A 22,217-nucleotide genomic window follows, 5' to 3' on the forward strand; every position below is an offset into this window, starting at 1 on the left:
ACTTCTAGCCGGAACCTGACAGGTTGACTACTGAAACAGCTTAACCAACCAACAAAAACTAAGACTCTCTGTAGGTCTTAAAGTGATATCCTAGATACCCAAAATGATTCAAAATATGAAAAAGCAGGAAAATCTCTACATTTTATAAGGATGAGGACAAAGGACCCTGAGATGACAAAGACATCGCAGTTGGCACACAAAGACATGAAAGAGTATAACCATGCTCCAGTACTTAAGGGTGTACATTCCTGAAACAAATGGAAAAAATGTTTCATCAGAGAATTAGAAGATATTAAAAAAAAAAGAACCATATTCAAGAGGCAGAGGCAGGAAGATTACAAGTTCAAGGCCATCCTGGTCTACATATAGCAAGTTCCAGGCCAGCCTTGGTTATATAGTGAGACCCTGTCTCAAAAAACAAAACACAAAGAACTGAATGTTGTATACCTGTGTATCTACACATGCATGCACATACACATACACATATGTGCAAGTGAATGTAAGTAAACCTGGGCAAGTTGAGTAGGATTGATAGGTTATATCAATATCAGTATTCTGGTTGGGGAAACTGGGCAAAGTGTACAAAGGGATCTTTTAAAATCATTTTTTATAACTTCATATGAGTTAAATTATCTTGATAAAAATTCAAATAAAGCAGAGCCAAATGGCTGTTTTAGAACTGAAAAATGTCAAAATTAAAAAAATAAGAAATCCTCTCTGCAGATTGCTTTCTCGTTCTGTTTCTGCTGTCCTAGTTCAGTCTGTAATAGGTTGGTTGCTGTAATAGCTTCTCTTGGCCTCTGATTCAGCCTCTCCTCTGGTCCACAAGACCTTCCTACTAGAGAAATGTTATAGAACTAGAATTCTGCTTGGGCCAGTCCTTCTTTCCAAAGCTTGCTTGAAGCTTATTTTCTATAGGAGGGTTCCAGAGTAGAGTCTAGTTCCTTCCTTCCTTTTTTTCTTTGGGCAGGGGGTAATGCTGGAGATTGAGCCTGAGGTCTCACACATGCTAGGCAAGTGCTCTGTTACTGAGCTATACCCTTAGCCCCAAGTTCTGGTTCCTTAGTTAGATGCCATCACCTTCCAAGGCTTACTGTTACCTATCTGTTTCAATTTACTTCTGTGTCTCAAAAATCCAGCCAAGCTCCTTACCATTCTCTCTTTCTGTAAGGCTTTCTTCTGTCCATACAGAATTCTCACCTTCAGTTCTTCCTGATCCTACTTTCAGGATTCTGGGGAAGCAGTCCAACCTCAAGACCCACCTTAGAATGTAATCTTGAGCAGCCACAGTTTTCTCCTCTCCTGCTACTGCATTAGTGCTTATGATGAAGAAGGTTCTCATGTTTTAGTTACTCATATTGATGACTGTCTGCTATACTAAATTGAAAAAATTGTCCTCAGAGCTAGGACCGTGTCTCATTTGTGTTTGCAGTACTCAGAGTCCTAAGCAGAGTTCTTCATGCAAAATAGTCCATAAATGAGCAGAATTGGAATAGGTTCTGATGGAAATTAAAGTTGGATGTAGCCATTCGATTTCTTCTTTAAATGACTTCTGTACAGGTGGGCGGGAAGTGTGACTAAGTGGAAGAGTGGCTGTATAGTAAGTGCAAGGCCCTGAGTTCAAACCCAGCCCCACCCACTGCCTCTCCTCAGCTCTGTGCAATTGAAACAAGTCTTAATAAGCAGACTGTTAACTGAAGAACTGTTTCTTTTCCAAAGTGAGTTTTTTGTGTGAATTGGTTGTGGTAGCTATTCTACCACTTTTAGAGTACCAATGGAATGGCAGAGTACAGGATTTCTTAGTATCTGAACTCTTGCTTAAGTGAATAGTAACTAAAATAATCGGTAATTTTTTTAACCCCAAATTCACTGTTCAATTAGAAAATCCGCTTTGAGAAATTTGCATGCACACCAGTGAAATCATATATGTTGTGTGTAAGTGCCAAAGTGTAGCAGCTATTTCTCCACTGTGACAGGTTTGCTGTACCCGCCAGTGTGGTGCAAACACATGAAACATGTGCGTTAAATACTAAAACAGCTAGGCAGTAGCGTGTCACAGCGTTCTTATTATTTAGAAATCTTTAGTGCGTTATAATATTGGGGTTTTTACATGTGCTAGAAGTGATTCTTTCTCCTTTATTTTTTATTTTTATTTTTGTAGTGCTGGGATTTGAACCAGTGTCTTACACATGCGAGGCAAGGACTGTGCCACTGAGCTACATCGTTAGCCCTTTCAGTACTGAAATATTGGCTCCATATCTGTGAAATTATTATCCAGTATGTGTTCAGAAGTGGTTAAGGTTTAGATAATGAGGGATACATTGTGTTTAAAAAACAAATACATTTTTACCCTTACTGTTAAAACTTGTTTTTACTAAAAAGTGTTCTGTTTCTGTGTCCTAGGATTGATGACATCAAAAAAAGAGAGTGCTTCTGAATCTGCACTTGCAGTGCCTCCTAGTGAAGAGTTGAAAATGGCAACAGAGAAAGATGGTAATATAATTTATAACTTCTGTTTCTCAAAATTCAGTATACTGATGAAACTTTCAAATAATACAGTGGAAAACCAGCTTATATGGGGGTTTTTAAAGTTGGTAAGGGAAAATCATTATAGTAAAAATTGCCCTTGAAAATCTCTTAAGCAGCTCACAATAAGTATATAATTAAAAAATAAAATCTTGTACTGAGTTTCTTAGGTATGATTAGCAGACTACTGGACTAGATTACAAGAGGGAATGAAAGGGAATTCCATAGTACAGGTGGCTTGGCAAAAATGTGTAAGTTTCCTTAGCTATCAAAATCATTGGGCAAATAGAACATGAGTATTCCTGCTGTCTTCAGGTTTAACCCAAAACATTTTAATGTTAAGCTTTGTCATCTTAAAATATAGTAATAGCACTTTTTGTTTTTTGCATAAAGATGGAACTTTACTTTCTCCCCTAAGGGGTGAGTGAGTGATGGTGTTTAGATTGGATAGTTAACATTAGTTGATATGGAAGCATTCCCTATGTAAGATTGTGATGTTATAATGCGAATCCTAAAAAAAAAAACAACCTATTGCTTGTGTTATAAAATCTTTTATGTAAAAACTACAGTATGTTTGGATGAAATCAGGCCTTTAATTTGACACTAGATAATCCACAGTTGCAGAAGCTAAATGGAGTATTTCAGAAGGATTTGCCTGGAAAGGTTTCTTATTGGCCTACTTTTTATTTTATAACCTTTTAAGTATTATTCTTTTTTCTTCTCTATTTTAGTTACCCTGCATGGATCCGTCAGCAGCTCCTCCTCCACATCTTCTTTGGAACACAAACAGAGCTACCCCAAGAAATTGAATGCAAGTAACAATAGCAAGAAGACCATGAGCAAAAGCCCTTCTCTCTCATCCAGAGCCAGTGCTGGTATCTATGGCTTTTTCAACCAGGCTTTCTTGGTGTTTTTAATCTTGGTTTGTTTGTAAGTAGATTTGCTCTTTTTAAATGTGTAGAAGGAACCCTTTACTTCAATCAGATTGAACTACTTGTTTCTCTTTCCTGCCTCCCCATGAACCTTAAGTGAGGTTCAGGTCTCTTCGTGTAGCTGTTGGATATATGTGTTGCGTTTATTTTCACCTAACTTATAGTCAGCAGTTTTATCTCATCTGAACTTTTATTTTTTGCATCTTGTGTGTTAGCTTTCTCATGTATCTTTGTGTCTTTCTTCATATTTATAAAGCATGTTTTTAGGCCGTGGACATGGTTCAAATGGTAGGGTGCCTGCTTAACAAGCACAAAGCCTTGAGTTCAAACCCCAGTAGTGCCACCCCTACCATAGAAAACCCAAAACAAACTCAAGACAAAAACCAAACCAACCCCCCTCCCATTTTCTCTGTTCTTAATTCAAATTATGGTTTAAAACTGTGTAGAAGAGGGTTGGAGGGTCCCTTTCCAAGATGACTGTGATAGCCTATTCTCACAGGCTTTTTAACTGGCCATGGGTTCTACATAACCCCTTCAGTCCACTGTTCTCCAGTTCTGTGTGAGGATACATAAAACACTTTGTCAAACTTCATACTGAAATCAACATAGATTGTGTATATTGTAGCTTACTTATTTACCTATATATGTAAACTTGTTCAGAAAGAAAGTGAAGCCATTTTGGCATAAATTATTCTTAACCTTCATAATAATTACCAGATTTTTTTTCTAATACTTCTACTGAACCAATATTTTCTTACAGAAAATGTTCATGACAGGATTGTTTTTCTTTAACATACTTTATTGGTGGGGGACCTCTTCCCTAGTAGTAACATTGATATAATAAACTTAAAAGCAAGGATCCTACAAGTCAGGAACTTGGAGATTTGACCTGGAATTGTTTATCTAGAATATTTGTTTTCTGAATAGCTTACCCTTGTTATACCCCAATCAATTTCTCTCTAATACTTTGAGGAGTAGAGGTGAGAAGGTACAGTGATGCCATAACCCCTCCTGTCCTTGCTTATATTTCAAGGCCCCTTTCATTTGGCATTTAGACTTTTGAAATTTACTTGATTTTAAAATTAATATATGAGTATGGAATGCCTATTTTTCCCTAAAACCTTTTATGACAAGTAGTTCTAGTGTGCCTATATACTTAAATTTTTATTTTTATAAAACAAGGATTGGCAAACTACAGCTATTGGTCAGAACTAATCTGGCTTTGTAAACAGGGTTTATTGGACACAGCTATGTACATTCCATTATGTATTATTTGCTTTTATGCTTGAACAGCAGAGTTGCATTTTTGTGACAGAGGAAGTATGGCTTGAAAACTTAAAATATTTGATATCTGATTCTTCACATGAAGTGTGTTCTAGCAGAGCTGCACCAAACAATCCTGGCAGAATTGATTCTTCGTCAGGAATTTGGTTTTGTGAATTGTGGAATGCAGTAATTTTCTCAGGAAACCCTTCATATTTCCTTTGAGTGCCTTGACCTTTCATGTTAGGAATGTAATTGTAGAGGGTATATATAATAAAAAACATTGTGTCAAAATCTATAACTAATGAGACTAGTTAGAATACAGAGTTTTTTTTTTTTCACTAATATGCTTTTAAAGCTTCTTCTCCATTAGTTTTCCTTCCTTTTTATTCTGTTCTTCTACTGCTTCAACAGGTTTGAATTCTTCAGCAACATCTGTAGCAAATAATACCCGTCATGAAGGAGAACTCCACCTTGGAGAGAGAGTGTTGGTGGTAGGCCAGAGAGTTGGTACCATTAAATTCTTTGGGACAACAAACTTTGCTCCAGGTAACTCACCTGAATATTCTTTGCTCAATTTGAATTTTTTAGAATATGAAAAGTTTAAATTTTTATAGGTAGATAAAATTTAATCAGAGGAATTCTTAAAGTTCTGTGGATGATAGCAGTGGCACAGAAAATGTGAAATAGTGATACAAATTCAGTGGCTGTACTCTGATTGGTGTCCATTGATTTTTCTTGTTCTTGTGTTTTCATTTATGTAATGCTAAAATGAGTTATTTCTGAAGTTTATTCTGATTGCTGTGCTAAATGATAGGGAAAGTATTTCAGGATTAGGTTTTTTTTTTTCTTTACCAAGGATAATCTTACAATGTGTAGGTAATGAGTAAATGTATAACCTTTATTAGGGTGGCTTGGAAAGGAAAGCAAAGGAAGATAAGAAAGCTGTTGTGGCCCCTGGGACCTTAAAAATACATGTTTGTGTGTCTTTATATTCATTCCAATCTACTTAATACTGTGTTTCCAAAAGTAAGGTTTATTTTCTTGCGCATTTTTAAAGATTATAATTTTGGATAGATGCTAGTTGAAAGAATCCCTCTCTGTTTTAAATAGCAATGTGCTGTTTTAACACATGGTGGCATTGCAGCATTTTAGGAAAAGGTGGCTTACAACATTGATTTCTTTAAAAAAAAGTTTGTACTGTAGTATCTGTCAAGAACCATGAAGGAGCTGAGATTTTACCCTGTTTGCAAGCCAGCAAACTAACCTGTCACAATTTCATAGATGTTGGTGGAAGACATAAAAATCCTAGGTCATAAACAAAGGACTTTAATATTCACAGTAATAGCAGTAGCCAGAGTATTAGCATTTTTCTGTGCTGTTCCCTGAGCCCTGGTCTGGGGCAGAGAGGGTGCTAGGTGTCACCTGCGCACCCAGTAGTGTATATTCCAGAAGAACTGTGAGTTTAAGGAATCTGAACCTTTACACTGAAGTGATTGCTCAGCATGCCTGTCTTTTGCCCTGAAGGGAGACTGTCCTCCCATTTGATCCTCTATTCAGACACCCATGCAAAGAGGGCCAGGAACAAAGGTAGTCAGTGCCTCTGTCTGTAGGACAGTTGGAAACATGAGAGCACTATGGAGAATTGTCTCTCAGCACATTCTTGTTTCCTTACTACCACTTTTAATTGCAAGCCAGTGAATCAATTTGAAATGGCTTATATGTTTTATGTGTAATTCATAACTTCCTTAGGTCTCCAGGTAGTAATCAAGATTCATTAGGACATGTTAAACCTACCACAGGTAGGTTTATTTTTCACGTTTACCAATATCTTTGGAGTTGCCTTTCTCTGACTATATTAAACAAGGCTAGGATGGTTTGATTCTTTGGATACGAGTCATCATTTTTAGGTTGAGTTTTAATTTTTAAATTCCTAATGTAAATCATTTAGAAATTTGTGAAGTAATAAACAAGCACACTTGGAAACTTTTGTGTTAATGTTACCTTGTCAGGGAAGTTGTAGTATATATTTCTTGTGCCATCAGAATTTAGATCAGTGATTTCTACAGAACAATGGTAATGTCAAGACTTTTAATAGACTATGAGACATGAAAGAGGTCATGTTTAGCTACTCTCAACATTTTTATCAGTGTCACCTTGGGAAGACAGTATTTTAATGGGAAGATATCCACATCACACCACTTGAGTATGAAGTCACTATTGCTGACACTCATCATAATGTATGTATTTTTGCTGTGTGTTACATGCTTTCAAGAGTTATGATAAAACATGTAACAGTAATACATGGTAAATTAAAATGGGAAACTGCAAAAATTACATTGGAAGATATCAAAGGCAGAAGGAAATAAAACTTGAAAAATCTTAACTGTGGTACTCAGAGAAATACCAATGCTAACCAGAGTAACCTGGTTTAGGATGTTCAGAAAGGTTATAAGCATTTTTAGAGCATTAGTTAACCAGGAGTTCTGTGGGCATTACTTGATGGGAGTAGGGACAGACAAATATGAAAGACATGGTGTGCTTTAGTCTTTTCAGTCTAAACCCCAGTGTCTGGGAATGGACCCAGGTGCCATCTTTTTGAGGAGAAGGGGAAAAAATTAAGAACTTCAAGGTTGACTTTTTTAGAAGTCTTTTAACTGACTCTCCATTCTATTAATCTGAAAGAAACAATATTTTTGTATTTTGTACTCTGCAGCAAGTTTCTTGATTTCTCTGTCCTTATTTTTTTTTATTTGATACTAATTGTAAGAGACCAAATACAATTGCTACTATAGTGTCTTTTTAGACCACAAACGAGTGAACTTTTAGACACTGTAGCTAGTCTTGGGTACCCTCAACCCTTGTGCTAGAAGTAAGTCCAGTTGCCTTATATTGGCGGAAACACATAACCTTGCCACTTCAGTTTTAGGCTCTCTAGAAGAGGAAATCCTATCACTTTCCTCAGACTATAGGTCTACAGGTCTTTAAGATTTCTGTTAGATAACCTAAGTCTTTCATTTAGGTTAAAAATGATTTTTCTTTCCATCTTAAGATAAAAAATAGAGAAAGAGAAAGCAGAGTCACCAAATGTCTAGTGGCATTTTCCATATTATCTTTGTCGTTCTTTAATTATTCAAGAATGATTTGTGGTCCTATATTGGGAGAGTAAAGTGAAAAGATTGCATGTTCATTTTAGGATTTATGTATCTCAGTGTTATGCTTCTCTCATTGAAACACACTGTATTAGAGTCAAGGACAGTTTCCTTTTCACTATAGTTTTAAGATATATTTTGGTCGTGTTCTACTTGCATGATAGCTAATCCATTTTATTTTCCTCCCTTAATGTACTGCTCTGCAATTATGTTGGTAAAATGTTTTTCCTACTTTTCAAATTTTCAAGTTTTATTTTATAATTTTATCATTTGATAGCTTAATGTACATGATGATCTTCCATCATTTCGGTCATTTGTAAAAATGTTAAACCATCGAGACATGGGTTCGTATAATAGCCTGACGATTTTGAATAAAGTGCAGATGCTTTTAAAATGCAATATTCATGTTCTAGGGTATTGGTATGGTATAGAGCTTGAAAAACCCCATGGGAAGAATGATGGTTCAGTTGGAGGTGTGCAGTATTTTAGTTGTTCTCCAAGATATGGAATATTTGCTCCCCCATCCAGGGTGCAAAGGTGAGAAAAAATGGAACTTATGTTTATTCACACAAACTTTTGTAATTTGCAGTACTGCTCAGAGACCCTAATTTTATCTGGATGATACGACTGAATGTAGCTCATGCCTTCTTTCAAAGGGTTAACCCACCACCTTCCTTAGGGGGAAGGCTCATGGAAAGCTAAATTTGCCTTTCTGAGGATTTGCAATTTTAAAAACCTCCTTTCTTCCTCATTTGCAAACCCTATGAGTATGTGCAGGCTATTAGAAGTGGCGTTTGCAGCTAAGAACAGTGAGAGTAGCAAGCTTAATCTGTCATGCAAACAAAAGTAAAAATGCTCTCTGATTGCTTCAGTCATATCCTAACTACATTAAATTTCCTGCCAGCAGGCACCCATTCATTCTCCTACAAACCTAATGGAACCAAAATGGCTTTTTCCTCTGATTTCTTTAGTTTTCAAAAATAGATAGGCAGTAGATCTTTGGGGGAAGTGAAGTTTCAAGGATTTATATATAATAAACCACCTCGGTGTTTCTTTGTAAGATAGTAACTTGTGTACCACCTCACTCTGATTTTAAAAACATAAGTTGAGCAGAAAAAGTCCTCATGAAATTCCAGGTAAAATGTGAAGTGACTTTTCTCTTGTGCTGGAAGAAGCTGGCTTGGTATGCTTTTCGGTGGCAGGGAAATGGGACACTGGTCTTAAATAAGAGATAACACACGTGATGTAATGATATTCATGAGACTAGAATGCCAGTGACAGTCTGGGAGTCCCTTACAGCTAGATTGACTGCTTCTGGGCAAATTAAGTTTTTTATACCCATTTTCTTCCTTAGTATGTTTTTCTTGTTGGAAACTTACATATGCTTTTTGTATTAATTTCATTTTACAGTGTACTTGATGTGTGTATCTTCTTTATGAAAATGTAGCATTAAGCATATAATTCTTTGTAGGTCATAAAGTATTTGCACTTAAATATTACTTCATTTGATTCTAGTAAGTATTTGGCCAGGCAAGCTGGAAAAGAACCCTCAGTATTATAAACCTTTATTGAGCATTTGATAAGTGGTAGCTGCATACTTTATACAGAGAGCCATAGGCTGTTGTGATCATTCCCATTTTGCAGGTGAAGGAAATAATTTTCAAGAGATAAAGTAACTAAGCTAAAGTCACATGGCTAGTTAATAGAGGAGTTGTATTCATCCCAGGTTTGTTATTTCCTTGTTTTTCCCTTAGCCCATACTTTCAAGCACTTGGCTCTTTTTTCTTTTAGTCATTTTTTAAAGGAAGAGAAGATGGAGCTAGCTAATGAATATGCACTTATACCCACTGGGCACTCTTCACAACTCTCCACATATTAACGGTTTAGTTTTCTGCAACAATCCTATGGGTCAGGCCCTGTAATTATCCCTGTATCACAGATGAGAAAAGTAAGGTCCAGAGAGCTAATGGGAGCTGTGCTCTCCAGTGGGGCTTTGAACCCTACAAGTCTGGAATCAGAATGTTCTTCACTATAACCCTTACTGGTTACCAAAGCATCCTTGACTCTCCTTGGGACCTGTGTCTGGCAGATGACTGACTTGGGAGTGTATTCCAGCTGAGTCACCTGCATTGGTGCCTTGTTACAGGCTCATACAAGTTTTATTTGTCTGTAGTCATGAGGACTAAGGTTTGCTTCATGTTCGATGACTCAGAGTACAAAGTTTGGCGTATTTTAGACACAGTAAATATATCTGATTCCCAGGTCAGAACTTTTTGTACTGAAACAGCCTTTTCTCTTTATAAATAATATGAAGCCACATTCTTTCTCATAAGTTTAATTTTTTCCCCTCTTGCTTTGTTTATGGGGCACACGTTTTTCACTTTGTGTTTTGCTTGCTTTCTCTTTGGTCTTCTTTAAGGTGGTGCATTTGAAAACAACCCCCTCTTAAAAGAAACAGGGCTCTTTCTAAATGAAGTGCTGTCTCGATCCAGCTGTCTTCCTGTCATCTTCTGATTGTCTCATTCATCATCATCAAATACTATTAAGTGTCTTTTAGCAATTTGTGCTGTGCTAGGCATTCTATAAGCAAATAAAACAGACATAGTCTCTGGTTTTGAGGATTTTCTAACCTAAACCAGTTTTGAGCTTTTTAAAGACCCCACTGATCTTCAGTATAGAAGGATTTTAATCCAGGGTCGTGCTTGAGGAAGTCTTAATAAGGCAGTGACTAATTATAATGTGACTTTGCATGTCTCCTCCTCAGGACTGTAACTGGTCTTTTATTTCCCCCTTTTCCACTTTTAAAATGTGCCTCCTATTACAGAAGCTTTGCACACATTATTCCCTCTATTTGGATAGCTTTTTGGATCCACCTATTATTATCCAATGCTGATTTAATATTTTTGTTTTAGTATTTAATTTTTGGTCAGTATAAAATCAGCATTTCTTTAGAGAAACTAAGAGTAGATCAAATCTAATCTCTTTCTTTCTCTCTCACTCTGTGTTTCTTACACACAGCCTAAGATAATCTTTATGAACATAGCATTCATTCTCTTCTTACCATTAGGTACTTATTTCTAATGAACTGATCACTTCTAGGATTAAATTTCTTTCAGCTGTCCATCACCACTTCATTCAAGTAGCTGTCCTGTTCATCAGGTTGTAGTCTTCATGTTCATCAGTCCCTCATTGATTGTGGTGTGTTGTATATAATGTAAAAATGATGCATCTCAGTCACAAGATAAAACTGCAAATACTGCAGAGAGTTGCAGGATTTCTTGATAGAAATAAAGTATGTTGGAGGAGTTGATTGACAAATGAAGGCCTTGCAGATTTAGGTCAGCAAACAGTTGAAAGAAAATGAGGTTGTCAGGATTGGCTTTTTAAAAATAAAGAATGATTTGAATATCAAAAAGTGAAAAGAAACCCGTCGGGAAGGTGACCTTTATGATTGTGCTTAGAGTTAAGTAGAAAGGGCCTGGAATTGTATAATACAGCAGGACAGTTTTATCAGAAAAATCACACACATGCACAAACTCAGTTAATACCTATTCTCCAATTTAAGAATTAGTGATATTTTTAACCATTTTAATCTAACACTTGTTAAATTTAATATAAAATAAGTATGGTTTCATAGTCTTTAGTTTCACCTTTGGAGACAAAATTCCAAAGAAATATAAGGTTCCTATTTTAAGTGAATTCATTTTAAGTTGACTGTTTACATGCTGTGCTCTTAGATAGTACTTCTTCCATCTGGTTATTGCCTGTTTCCCACACTAGGTGGAAGTTCAATTCTGGCTCATTTGGGTGCTCAATAAATGTTTGTTGAATGAATGATCAGTTGAGAGAGCCAGTCTTAAATCTGAAGACCAGCTACTCTAATGTTTGTGTTTTGTTTTATTCACAGACTAACAGATTCCCTGGATACTCTTTCAGAAATTTCTTCAAATAAACAGAATCATTCTTATCCTGGTGAGATGATAGAATTTCATGTCGGTAATATTCATTGAAAAATTTTATTATGAAGTATATGCACATACATATGTATGCAAAAGAGTGTATGAAATATATTTGTATAGTTCATGTAGTCATGGAGCAGACATCTATACCCAATCCCCAGCTGAAGATAGTTACACGTGTGGTAGAAATCCCTGAGTGCCCACCCCCTCTTGTCTGCTTTCCTTTTCATGTACCCCGTCCTAAGGTTATTGACGCGAACTTTGTATTAGCAGTCTCCTTGACCTTCTTTGTCTTTTGTTACCTGTATAGAGACATGTTAATTAATCATATATTTAGTTTTTATTACTGTTTGATATTTTGTTATTTACGGTTACATTGAAATGCATTATTATTCTATAGTTGATGGTTGTTGGGGATTATATCTTGGTTTTTTTATCATTGGAAATATGCTGTTGTGCACATGGGCAGACATTTCTCCAGGGTTGGCAAGCATGCATGTCCACATCCTCTCCCTTCCTAGGGAGTGCCAAGTGTTTGCAGGGTATCTGCTCATCATCCAGCCTAGAGCTTCTGTTCTCACCTCACCAATACTGACCTTGTTTGACCTCACTTACCTCTCTAAAGCCCTGTTTGCAAGTGCAGTCACATTCTGAGGTCCGAGAGGTTGGACTTCAGTGTATGAGTGAATGGAGAAGGGGGTGGAGCAACACCATTCGGCCCCTAGCAGGCTTATTTGTCATCATTGTATCATCTTAGGTCAGGAGTCTGTTCAGTCTTTTGCCCCATTAAATTGTGTTCGTTACTTTCTTATTATTGGGTTCTTTATATATTTTGAATACCAGACCCTTATCAGGTATTGAAAATATTTTTTCAATGTTTTGAAAATATTTTTTCTCTCTGTGGCTTGTCTTTTCATTCTCTTAATGGTGCCTTCTTCAGAGCATGTGTCATAAATTTTAATGAAGTTCAAGTTAATCCATTATTTTTTCCATTCATGGATCATGCTTTTGGTATTGTTAGATCATCACCAAACCCAAGGCCATCCTGACTTTTCTCCTGTGTTATCTTCTAGGAGTTTTATACTTTTGTTTTTACATTTAGGTCTGGTCTACTTTGAATTAAATTTTATGACAGGTATAAGGCCTGTTTATAGATTGTTTTTTTACCTGTAAATGTTTAATTGTTCCAGCATTATTTTTTGAAAAAACTATCTTTTCTTTATTGAATTGCCTTTGCTCTGTTGTCAAAGATCAGTTGACAGTATTTGTGTGGGTCTATCTGTGGGTTCTTTACTCTGTTCCATTCATCTTTTTGTTTACTTTTTCACCAATACACTGTCTTGATTTCTGTTGCTTTATAGTAATCCTTCAAATACAGAGTAGTGTCTGACTTTGGTCTCCTTTGATATTGTGTTGATTGTATGGGTCTTTTTGCCTTTCTGTCTAAACTTTAAAATCATTTGGTTGAAATCCACAAAATACCTGTGCTTGGATTTTGACTGGAATTGCACTGAGTGTATAGATTAAGTCAGAAAGAGTTGACTTCTCACTGAGTCTTTCTACCTGTGAACATAGACTATCTCTCCGTAGTCTCTTATCCAGTTTTGTTTTCTGTGGGATTTGTTACCTCCAGTTAACTATGGTCTGAAAATAGTAAATGAAAAATTTCCAAAGTAAACAATTCACAGGTTTTAAGTTGTGCATCATTCTGATGAAATCTCACACTGTCCTGCTTAGGATATGAGTCATCCTTTAGTGCAGCACATCCATGCTGTCTGTGTGTGCTCCATGCCTGTTAGTCTCATAGTAACCCTCTAGGTTATCAGATCTATCATTGAGGTTGATTGTGTTCAGGTGACCCTAATTTTAAATAATAATGGCTCTGGAACACACAAGTAATGATTCTGGCAATTGAGATATGTTAAACTTCAAAACCTCCAAAAGTAATGTCATGATCTTCACTTATTCCTGTATGAGCATAGTTTGATCAGAAAGGTAAAAGTAAAAATATTGTCAAGAAACCTAAACTACAATTACGTTCTGTATATGTACTTACCTTCTTTGCTTTTTTTTCCAAAAAAATTTGATGTCAGAGAACATTTGTAGAAGAAATTGATAAAAGACAACTTTTAATAAGGACTGAAAATTTGTGATTTTTTTTCTTCTTCTAACCTTAACTTTCATGTTTAGGTTTTAGGAGAAGTTTCAGCACAACTTCTGCTTCTTCCCAAAAAGAGATTAACAGGAGAAATGCTTTTGCCAAGTGAGTATTAAGAAGACTTAGAGAAACGCCTTTCAAGATGAACATGGCAGGATTCTCTGAAGGAAGAAAAATGGAATTTTGTATCTTGTACATTGCTCAGTAGAATTTTAACACGTAAGAGAGAAGGTGTGATCAGTGTATTGAATTCTTCCTCCCTCTTTTGCAAGCTCAATTAAAAATGTCACAAATGACTAAACATAATACAGTGCATATATTTTTCTTCTAGAGGTTAGTTCTTATTAATAAAAGTTGGAGGAATTTACATTTTGTGTTTTCATTGAGTAGAGTGGATTGATTTAAACTATTTACTGAGCTAATCAGATTTGATTTAATGCAACCTGCAATTCCATGTGGTAATCTTATTATTTAATTATTTTTAAAAATACTTTACTTCCCCTTGTAGAGTATACTGCTCAAAACCATCACCAAATTTGAGAGTTTTGAAATTGGTCTCCTTGCTTCAGTAGCTGAAAAAGTTTTAGGGCAGTAACTTTATGCTCCAGTTTATTAAAGATATTCGAGAATTCTTAGGCAGAATGGAAGACAAAGAAGAGACACCAGGATATAAAGGATTCTGAAGGGAGAGAGGTAGGAAAATCAGTGTCCAGATATTGGGGATTGGAAGACCATGATACAGAGAATCAAGGGGAGGAGAAAAAAAGCTGAGCCCTGGGAAGAATACAGCAGCAGGTACAGGTATGCACAAGGTGATTTATTGACATGAGGAGGGAATAGCAGCACTTACCTGATTTCTATAGAAATAAAAGGAAATTAAGCTTTACTCATAGTTATAGAGATTGACGCTAGTATCTATTTAGGAAAATAAATATACCTTTACTGAAGATATATAATAAGTTGGTACATTTATTTTTCTACTCATTATACTTAGCATGGTAATCATTTTTCTCAGGAACAAAAGACTTTTGCGTGCTGACAGGGAGTAGGAAATCTATCCTTGATCTTAGGGTAAGAGAGGCAATGCAGTAACCCGACAACTGTGTGTAGAGTTGATTGTTGTGCTGTTTAATCTGGAAGGGTGATTTATTTGTATGAGAATAAGTGATACTTTTAGAAGAAATGTGGAAAACATAATGAAATTCCTTGGTAAGAAACTTGAAGGACTTGGGGTAGTAGACATGTTTGTCCCATTTGAGTGAAGGATAATTAGAAAGGGAGTCATTTTCATGAAAGAAAAGGCTTCATTCTTTCACTGACATTTCACCATCATTTCATGATCAAGATGGTATCAATGAATGCATTTCATTCAGAGGAAAAAGTGACAGAGAAGGATTGGAAACAACTAGCTTCAGAATTCTATGTATAAATATCTTGTGCCCAGAATGAGAGTACTAAGGAAATTGAGCTTGAGATTGTGACATAGTCATTACAAAGACGTGATAGAAGACTTCACCGTCCTCTCTCACACTATCCCCATTGGTACTTGCTGATTTCACCTCCTCTCCCTGCCTCAGGAGCCTGTGCTTACAAGTATACATTGGGTCCTGTCTGTGGATCCAGCGCATTGGCATAAGGTCAGCTCAAACTTGAGTGTCTTTAGGTAGAACTCCTACAGTCCAGTTGCATGAGTTTCATTGTTTCATGTCACATGTTTATATTTTCTGCCTGTCCCTTAAAACTTTTGAATTCTAAAAAGTTGAAGTCCAAACTCACAGGCACAGCAGACAGAGTCTTGCATGGTCAGCCACCTGTATGTCTCATGGGGATTTTTTTTTATTCACATGTGCATACATTGTTTGGGTCATTTCTCCCCTGTTGCCCACCACCTCCCCCTCGCTTCCGGGCTGTGACTGATTTTGTTGAAGAGAAGACATAAACATAATAAGAAAGACAAAGTGTTTTTTGCTAGTTGAGTTAAGGATAGCTGTACAGAGAGATTCCTAGTATTCCTTCCATGTACAAATGTGTTACAACCCAAGTTGATTCATCTCTAACTGATCTTTACAAACTGGTTCCTGATCCCCTTCTCGTGTTGACCTCTTTCGCTTTAAGGTTTCTGTATTAGTTCCTCTGGAGTGGGGATATCAAACACTTTCATGTTTTGGGTTTTCTACCTATCTCATGGGGATATCTTTATAAACAACTGCCACTATCTAAACTTCAAAAAAATTAATAGAGTAACACCTATATTTTGCTCACATTATACTCCCCTCTTCCTGTGTTTTTGGTTTGCCCAAGTATCACTTCACTGAAATATTCTCCCTGAGGCCTTAAGAATGGAGAGATTTTTGCCCTCTTTTATGCACACTCCTCACCTTACACAGTCTCTGTCATACTTTATAACACCATTCTGATTGCTATGTACAAATTCCTAGAGCTTAGCATCTTCCCCTCCCCATTTCATAGTGTTTTGACTGAGTAAACAGAGTTCTCAAACATAGTAGTTCCAAGCTTCTGGGCTTTTGAACCTTGAAATAACTTGAATCAAAATCACTTCCATTAGAATGTTCTATATTTTACCCAAGCCATTAATTTTTGGTTTAGATATTGAATTCACTTATCACTATGTCTCTTTTAATAAACATTTTTGTTTATGAAAATGATTTTATAATATTTGAAAAAATTAAGGCAAAATAAGATGCAGATAAAGATCATCTGTGACTTTTTCACCTAGATAAAGTTATCACTATTAATATTTTGCTATATATGTTCCAGTTTTTCCTTAATGTATGTGCTGAATTTTTTAATAGTAAGATGAGTCATACTCTATATACCCTTTAGAAAACTTTTCCCGTTAATGTATCATGAACATAATCACATATTCTTTTAATATTATTTTTCCTCACTGTGACTTTTGCAGTGTTTTTAAATTCTGCACTGTTATATGGAAACATTTTTATATCATAATAATAAATGAAAAAAATCATATTTTAAATAACAATGCAGACTTTTGAAAAATGCATCTATCTTCCCCTCCCCCTACTCTCCCCCCTGCCCTATTTGTGTGTGTACGTGTGAATGCATGGTTGAGATCAGATAAATACACAAAGTTTGTTTTCTTCAATTCTTTCTTTTAACAAAATTTATGTATTAGCACTTTAATTCACCTGGATTTTTTTTTTTTTGGATTTTGGGAATTCAAAAGTTTGGAATTTAGCTAAGAATCATATTTATTTCTCCTAAACAAGTAGCTAGTTCTTAAGGCACCCATAATTCAATGGTCACTCCTTTCTCGTTGCTTTGAAGTTTTAATTTTTTTTACATATGAAATAATTATGTACATGCAAAATTTTTCTAAAATGTCTTGTCTGTGTCACTTGAAGCTACATTCTTGTGCCTGAGTGAACCACATTGTTTTTTTTTATTGTTATTCATATGTGCATACAAGGCTTGGGTCATTTCTCCCCCCTGCCTCCACCCCCTCCCTTACCACCCACTCCACCCCCTCCCTCTCCCCCCCACCCCCTCAATACCCAGCAGAAACTATTTTGCCCTTATCTCTAATTTTGTTGTAGAGAGAGTATAGGCAATAATAGGAAGGAACAAGGGTTTCTGCTGGTTGAGATAAGAATAGCTATACTGGGAGTTGACTCACATTGATTTCCTATGCATATGTGTTACCTTCTAGGTTAATTCTTTTTGATCTAACCTTTTCTCTAGTTCCTGGTCCCCTTCTCCTATTGGCCTCAGTTGCTTTAAGGTATCTGCTTTAGATTCTCTGTGTTAAGGGCAACAAACTAATTTTTTAGGTGTCTTACCTATCCTCACCCCTCCCTTGTTGTGCTAAAGCTTTTATCATGTGCTCAAAGTCCAATCCCCTTGTTGTGTTTGCCCTTGATCTAATGTCCACATATGAGGGAGAACATATAATTTTTGGTCTTTTGGGCCAGGCTAACCTCACTCAGAATGATGTTCTCCAATTCCATCCATTTACCAGCGAATGATAACATTTTGTTCTTCTTCATGGCTGCATAAAATTCCATTGTGTATAGATACCACATTTTCTTAATCCATTCGTCGGTGGTGGGGCGTCTTGGCTGTTTCCATAACTTGGCTATTGTGAATAGTGCTGCAATAAACATGGGTGTGCAGGTGCCTCTGGAGTAATCTGTGTCACAGTCTTTTGGGTATATTCCCAAGAGTGAACCACATTGTTTTAACTATTATAACTTTATATAGTTTTAACACAATGGCAATATAAATCTTGCCTGACTATATTTCACCTTTTTCTTATTTGCTGATAACCTGTTACGGCTGTGCAAGAGCCTGGTCTCTGTGTTTGGACGGCTGGGATCCGAGCCCTGCTGTCTCTCTGATCTCAGGCCAACAGCTTAGCTTTTCTGAGCCTGTGTTTCCTCTTCTGAGGAAGGTAATATAAATATGACCTCCTATACCAGTTTGAGTGAGGCTGAATGTTGCAGGAAATGCAAGCTCACTGTCCTTATTTATGTGGAAATTACAGTAATTGTGTGAGGCTACAAAATATCAATTTGGGGTGAATTTAGAAAATTAATAGATGTTTCTAGGACCAGAGTTCTTACATTTGTCTTTTGTGTATGCTTCAGTAAAGATTTATGTTTTTTCTTAAAGATATTACATATTCCTATGTTAAGTTTATTATTGTGTTTGTGCATTTGACATGATAAATAATGATTTTAAAGTATTTTATAATTTGAATTCTATCACTTACTGACAAGCATGTCTTAGGAGAGAAGTCTCTGAACCTCAGCTTCCTATCCATAAAATTAAAAGTACTCTTCCTTTTGTACAGGGTACAGGGTAGTTAAGAGGAACAAATGAGATATAGTATGTGATAATATATTTAAAAATAGAAAATGAAATAAGGATATGAAAAAATCAGGACCCAGGTTCTGTTCCCAATAAGCTTTTCTGAGGTTTAGGAACAGGTTCAGCATTGTTTCTGCTGTGGGGATGGGGAGAAAGGTTTCTTTTGGAGGAGAGGTGCTTTAGGACAGAGAGTAGAAGATTCCAGGTAGTGTTAGTGGTTTCTTGGTAACCATTCTGGAAGGTCTCGGTCAGAGGGTAGTAAGCTCCAGGTTATTTGTGTATCAGGGCCAGGTGCTTCCAGTTGATGATGGTGGCAATCTGGTGGGTGGGAGCCAGTGTGGTTTTGGGCCTGCATTGAGTTCATTGGTGAGTCCCAAGTAGTTTTGTTACCAGGTCAGGGAGGAGCTAGGAGGCATCTGTAGAACATTGCAGGTAATGTTATGTTGTAGGGAAAAGTAAAGGAATCTTCTCAGGGCACCTCAGACCTTCTTTAGTGTTAGTGGCAGTGTAACTGGAGTTCATATTTGGAAGAGACCTGTATCTATTTCTGACTATATCTTCTATATAAATTTATTTTCCATAGTTGTTGTTTAACAGTTTTTAAAATTTGTTTTCATATAGAAACATTTTTAAAGTGAACAGAAGGTAAATTTAATTTATCATAACCAAAATGATAGCTTTTTTCTTTTGCTTTATTTTATAATATTGATAGTAACTAAGTAGTTGTAAGTATAGTTTTTCTAATTGTGATTTTACTGAAAGCATATATATGTGTGTATTGCAATATCTATTTATAAATTGCAAATGAAATCTTAAATCCAGATCAGGATAGTATTAAAATAACCAAAAAATTTAGAATAAAATCAGATTGTGATCATAAATATAATCTCTTACGAATTAAAATAATGAATTCTGAATCTGGCAGTGGAAATGAATATGGTAGGTTATTTATATCATATGGCTTTCCCACCTGAGGATTGTTCTTGTGTTTCCCTCCTGGACAGGTCAAAGACCTCTCTGCGCCGCAGCTGGAGCAGTGCCACCACGGCAGGTGGCCTTGAGGGTAGCGTGAAGCTTCATGAGGGCTCTCAGGTCCTGCTCACAAGCTCTAATGAGATGGCTACCGTTAGGTATGTGGGCCCCACAGACTTTGCTTCTGGAATCTGGCTTGGACTGGAGCTCCGAAGTGCCAAGGGGAAAAATGATGGTGCTGTGAGTGACAAACGCTATTTCACCTGTAAGCCAAATCATGGGGTCTTAGTCAGACCAAGTAGGGTGACCTATCGGGGGATTAATGGGTCAAAACTTGTAGATGAGAATTGCTGAGTTAAACTTGTAGAATATATAAATGAGCTAACATATATGTGTGTATATATAGTTGTGTGTGTATCTGTATATATGTAAATATATATGTATGTATGTATATATGTAAATATATACAGATACACACACATACTTGGTATAAAATAGAGTCCATGGCTACTCTATTTAGAAATTGTTTAAAATTTGAAAGTGCAATATATAATTAGCGTCATAAAAAACATTGTTATAACAAGTCAAAGACCCCAAAGGCCACAAGTATGAACTCTGGGGATCATTGTTCTTTAAAAACAATTTCAAAATAAGCACTTTTTAAAGCTTCTAAAACTGTAGGTCCTAAGAAAATTCTGGGACTCAAAAAATGTGCCATTAGATGATGGGCTGATGCATTACTTTGTGCATTGCTTCATTCCACACGCCATGTTGGGTTGTCCATAGTGCTGTAATTGTGAAGGCTTTCACTAGCTTTGGTTAACATAATGTGCACATGATGTTTCTGTAGCATTTTTGAAAGTTTTTTCTGTCTATGATTTATCACTAATAAGTATCTTAACGAAATAGTAGCTTAAATGATTGATGTATTTTTTATATTTTGGTAAAATCACTTGGGATTTCAGGAAAGGCTCATGTAAAGCTGTGTTAGATCCTGGGAGGTGGATGAGCCTTGGGGCTGGCTGGCTTTGTCTCTGTCTCTCCCCCACTGCCAAATAATGGAAATGGAGTTCCTTACCTAGTTGGTTAATAGATCTGAGACTGAACGTGGGTCTCCTGACTTGTGTCTTAGTGCTTTTTAACTCTTACACATTGTGTGAGCTTATATTTTCCTTCTGCTGCTAGGCTGCTTCATTTCTATGAACTATAAACTGCCCATGATTAAGGTTTATGAATGAGTCAGATGTTTTTGCACGTACTTATTTAATTGGTTTATTGGATTTATTTGTAACACACACAAAGCACTTTTAAAACATGATGCACTTTCATCTTTTTTTTTTGGAGAATTTGCCATCCTTCCTGGGATGTGAAAAACATTTTTTAAAAATGTATTTAATAGAAGAGAGCAAATTAAGATTGTTAGGAAGATGTGTTGGTTATTTCTGTCAATGTTCATGGTCTCTGGATTTTTTTCTTCTTAATTACGGGCTTGGTGTGATGTTTGCTGTAGCTGCTGTTTTATGTTTCCAGTGTTTATAGAGTTCATTCTGTTAAAGCTACAGAATGTTATGTTTTTGTTTCTTCTTGAGCACTTGTTAACAAACTAAACTTCATAATAGAGTGATGTAATGATGTCACATGTTTGTCTTGTGGATATGTATTGAACTTTTTGTCCTATGTGTGTAAAGATTTATCTTTCATTGTCAATATTTAGACTTTAAATTACCACCAAAATATTGGCACAGTTTGCTTTATAAGATTAAAAGTATCTTTCAGAATGGAGCTTGCTTTGTGCTTAGAAATATAATATGCTGAACTATTTTGCAACATACTGTTTTAAATCTAAATTCTGTTACTTTGTTGCCTTTTTTTTAAAGTGTGATATTTCAAATACTGCTAGAGTTTTATTTTCCTGAAATAGATGTGCAAAATAAGACTGGTTTATAATCAAGGAGTATTTTTATTGATTGAAGAAAATGACTGTGCTGCAATTCAAAGTAAATTTATTTTATTATACAGATTATTTCTTAAAAACTCTATTTATACCTTAATATGAAACCATGACTATACTGAACTTGGGTGTCCATAATTCTTCCTGTTAACTATAAAACACTTGTAAATTACAGTAATGCCAACACTCAATATGCTTTTGAGGTCAAAGAACCAATTGTTTCTTCATATTTAGATTAGGATTATTAAATACATATAATGTATATGTTTACATATACTATACATACAAATTAGTGTTCTCATTTGTGTTTTGCTTATTAAATGTCATCCAAAGTTCACTTATTGAGCATCAATAAAAAAGGGAAACTATTTGGTTTTGGAATGGTATCTTGTCATTTACCCTGCCTGCAACTCTTCTTTTTTTCAGTGACTCAGGTCCCTGTTCTCTGAGTAT

The 22,217-nt window shown here is 35.9% G+C and overlaps 1 protein-coding gene across 3 annotated transcripts in view; it reads left to right on the top strand.

The window, feature by feature from the left end:
- Clip4 (CAP-Gly domain containing linker protein family member 4) overlaps nt 1–22,132 on the top strand; it is a 57,573-nt gene extending 35,441 nt beyond the window's left edge. For all 3 annotated transcript variants that reach the window (XM_074049420.1, XM_020154530.2, XM_074049421.1), the window contains exons 10-16: nt 2,404–2,493; nt 3,258–3,401; nt 5,136–5,270; nt 8,287–8,410; nt 11,781–11,845; nt 14,023–14,095; nt 19,846–22,132. In XM_074049420.1, coding sequence (XP_073905521.1) covers nt 2,404–2,493; nt 3,258–3,401; nt 5,136–5,270; nt 8,287–8,410; nt 11,781–11,845; nt 14,023–14,095; nt 19,846–20,167 — 953 coding nt within the window. In that variant the 3' untranslated portion in view covers nt 20,168–22,132. The remainder of the gene's footprint in view (nt 1–2,403; nt 2,494–3,257; nt 3,402–5,135; nt 5,271–8,286; nt 8,411–11,780; nt 11,846–14,022; nt 14,096–19,845) is intronic.
- The last annotated feature ends 85 nt before the right edge of the window (nt 22,133–22,217 follow it).

The sequence above is a fragment of the Castor canadensis genome, chromosome 12 (genome assembly GCF_047511655.1).
Source record: "Castor canadensis chromosome 12, mCasCan1.hap1v2, whole genome shotgun sequence".
In the NCBI taxonomy this organism is placed as follows: domain Eukaryota; kingdom Metazoa; phylum Chordata; class Mammalia; order Rodentia; family Castoridae; genus Castor; species Castor canadensis.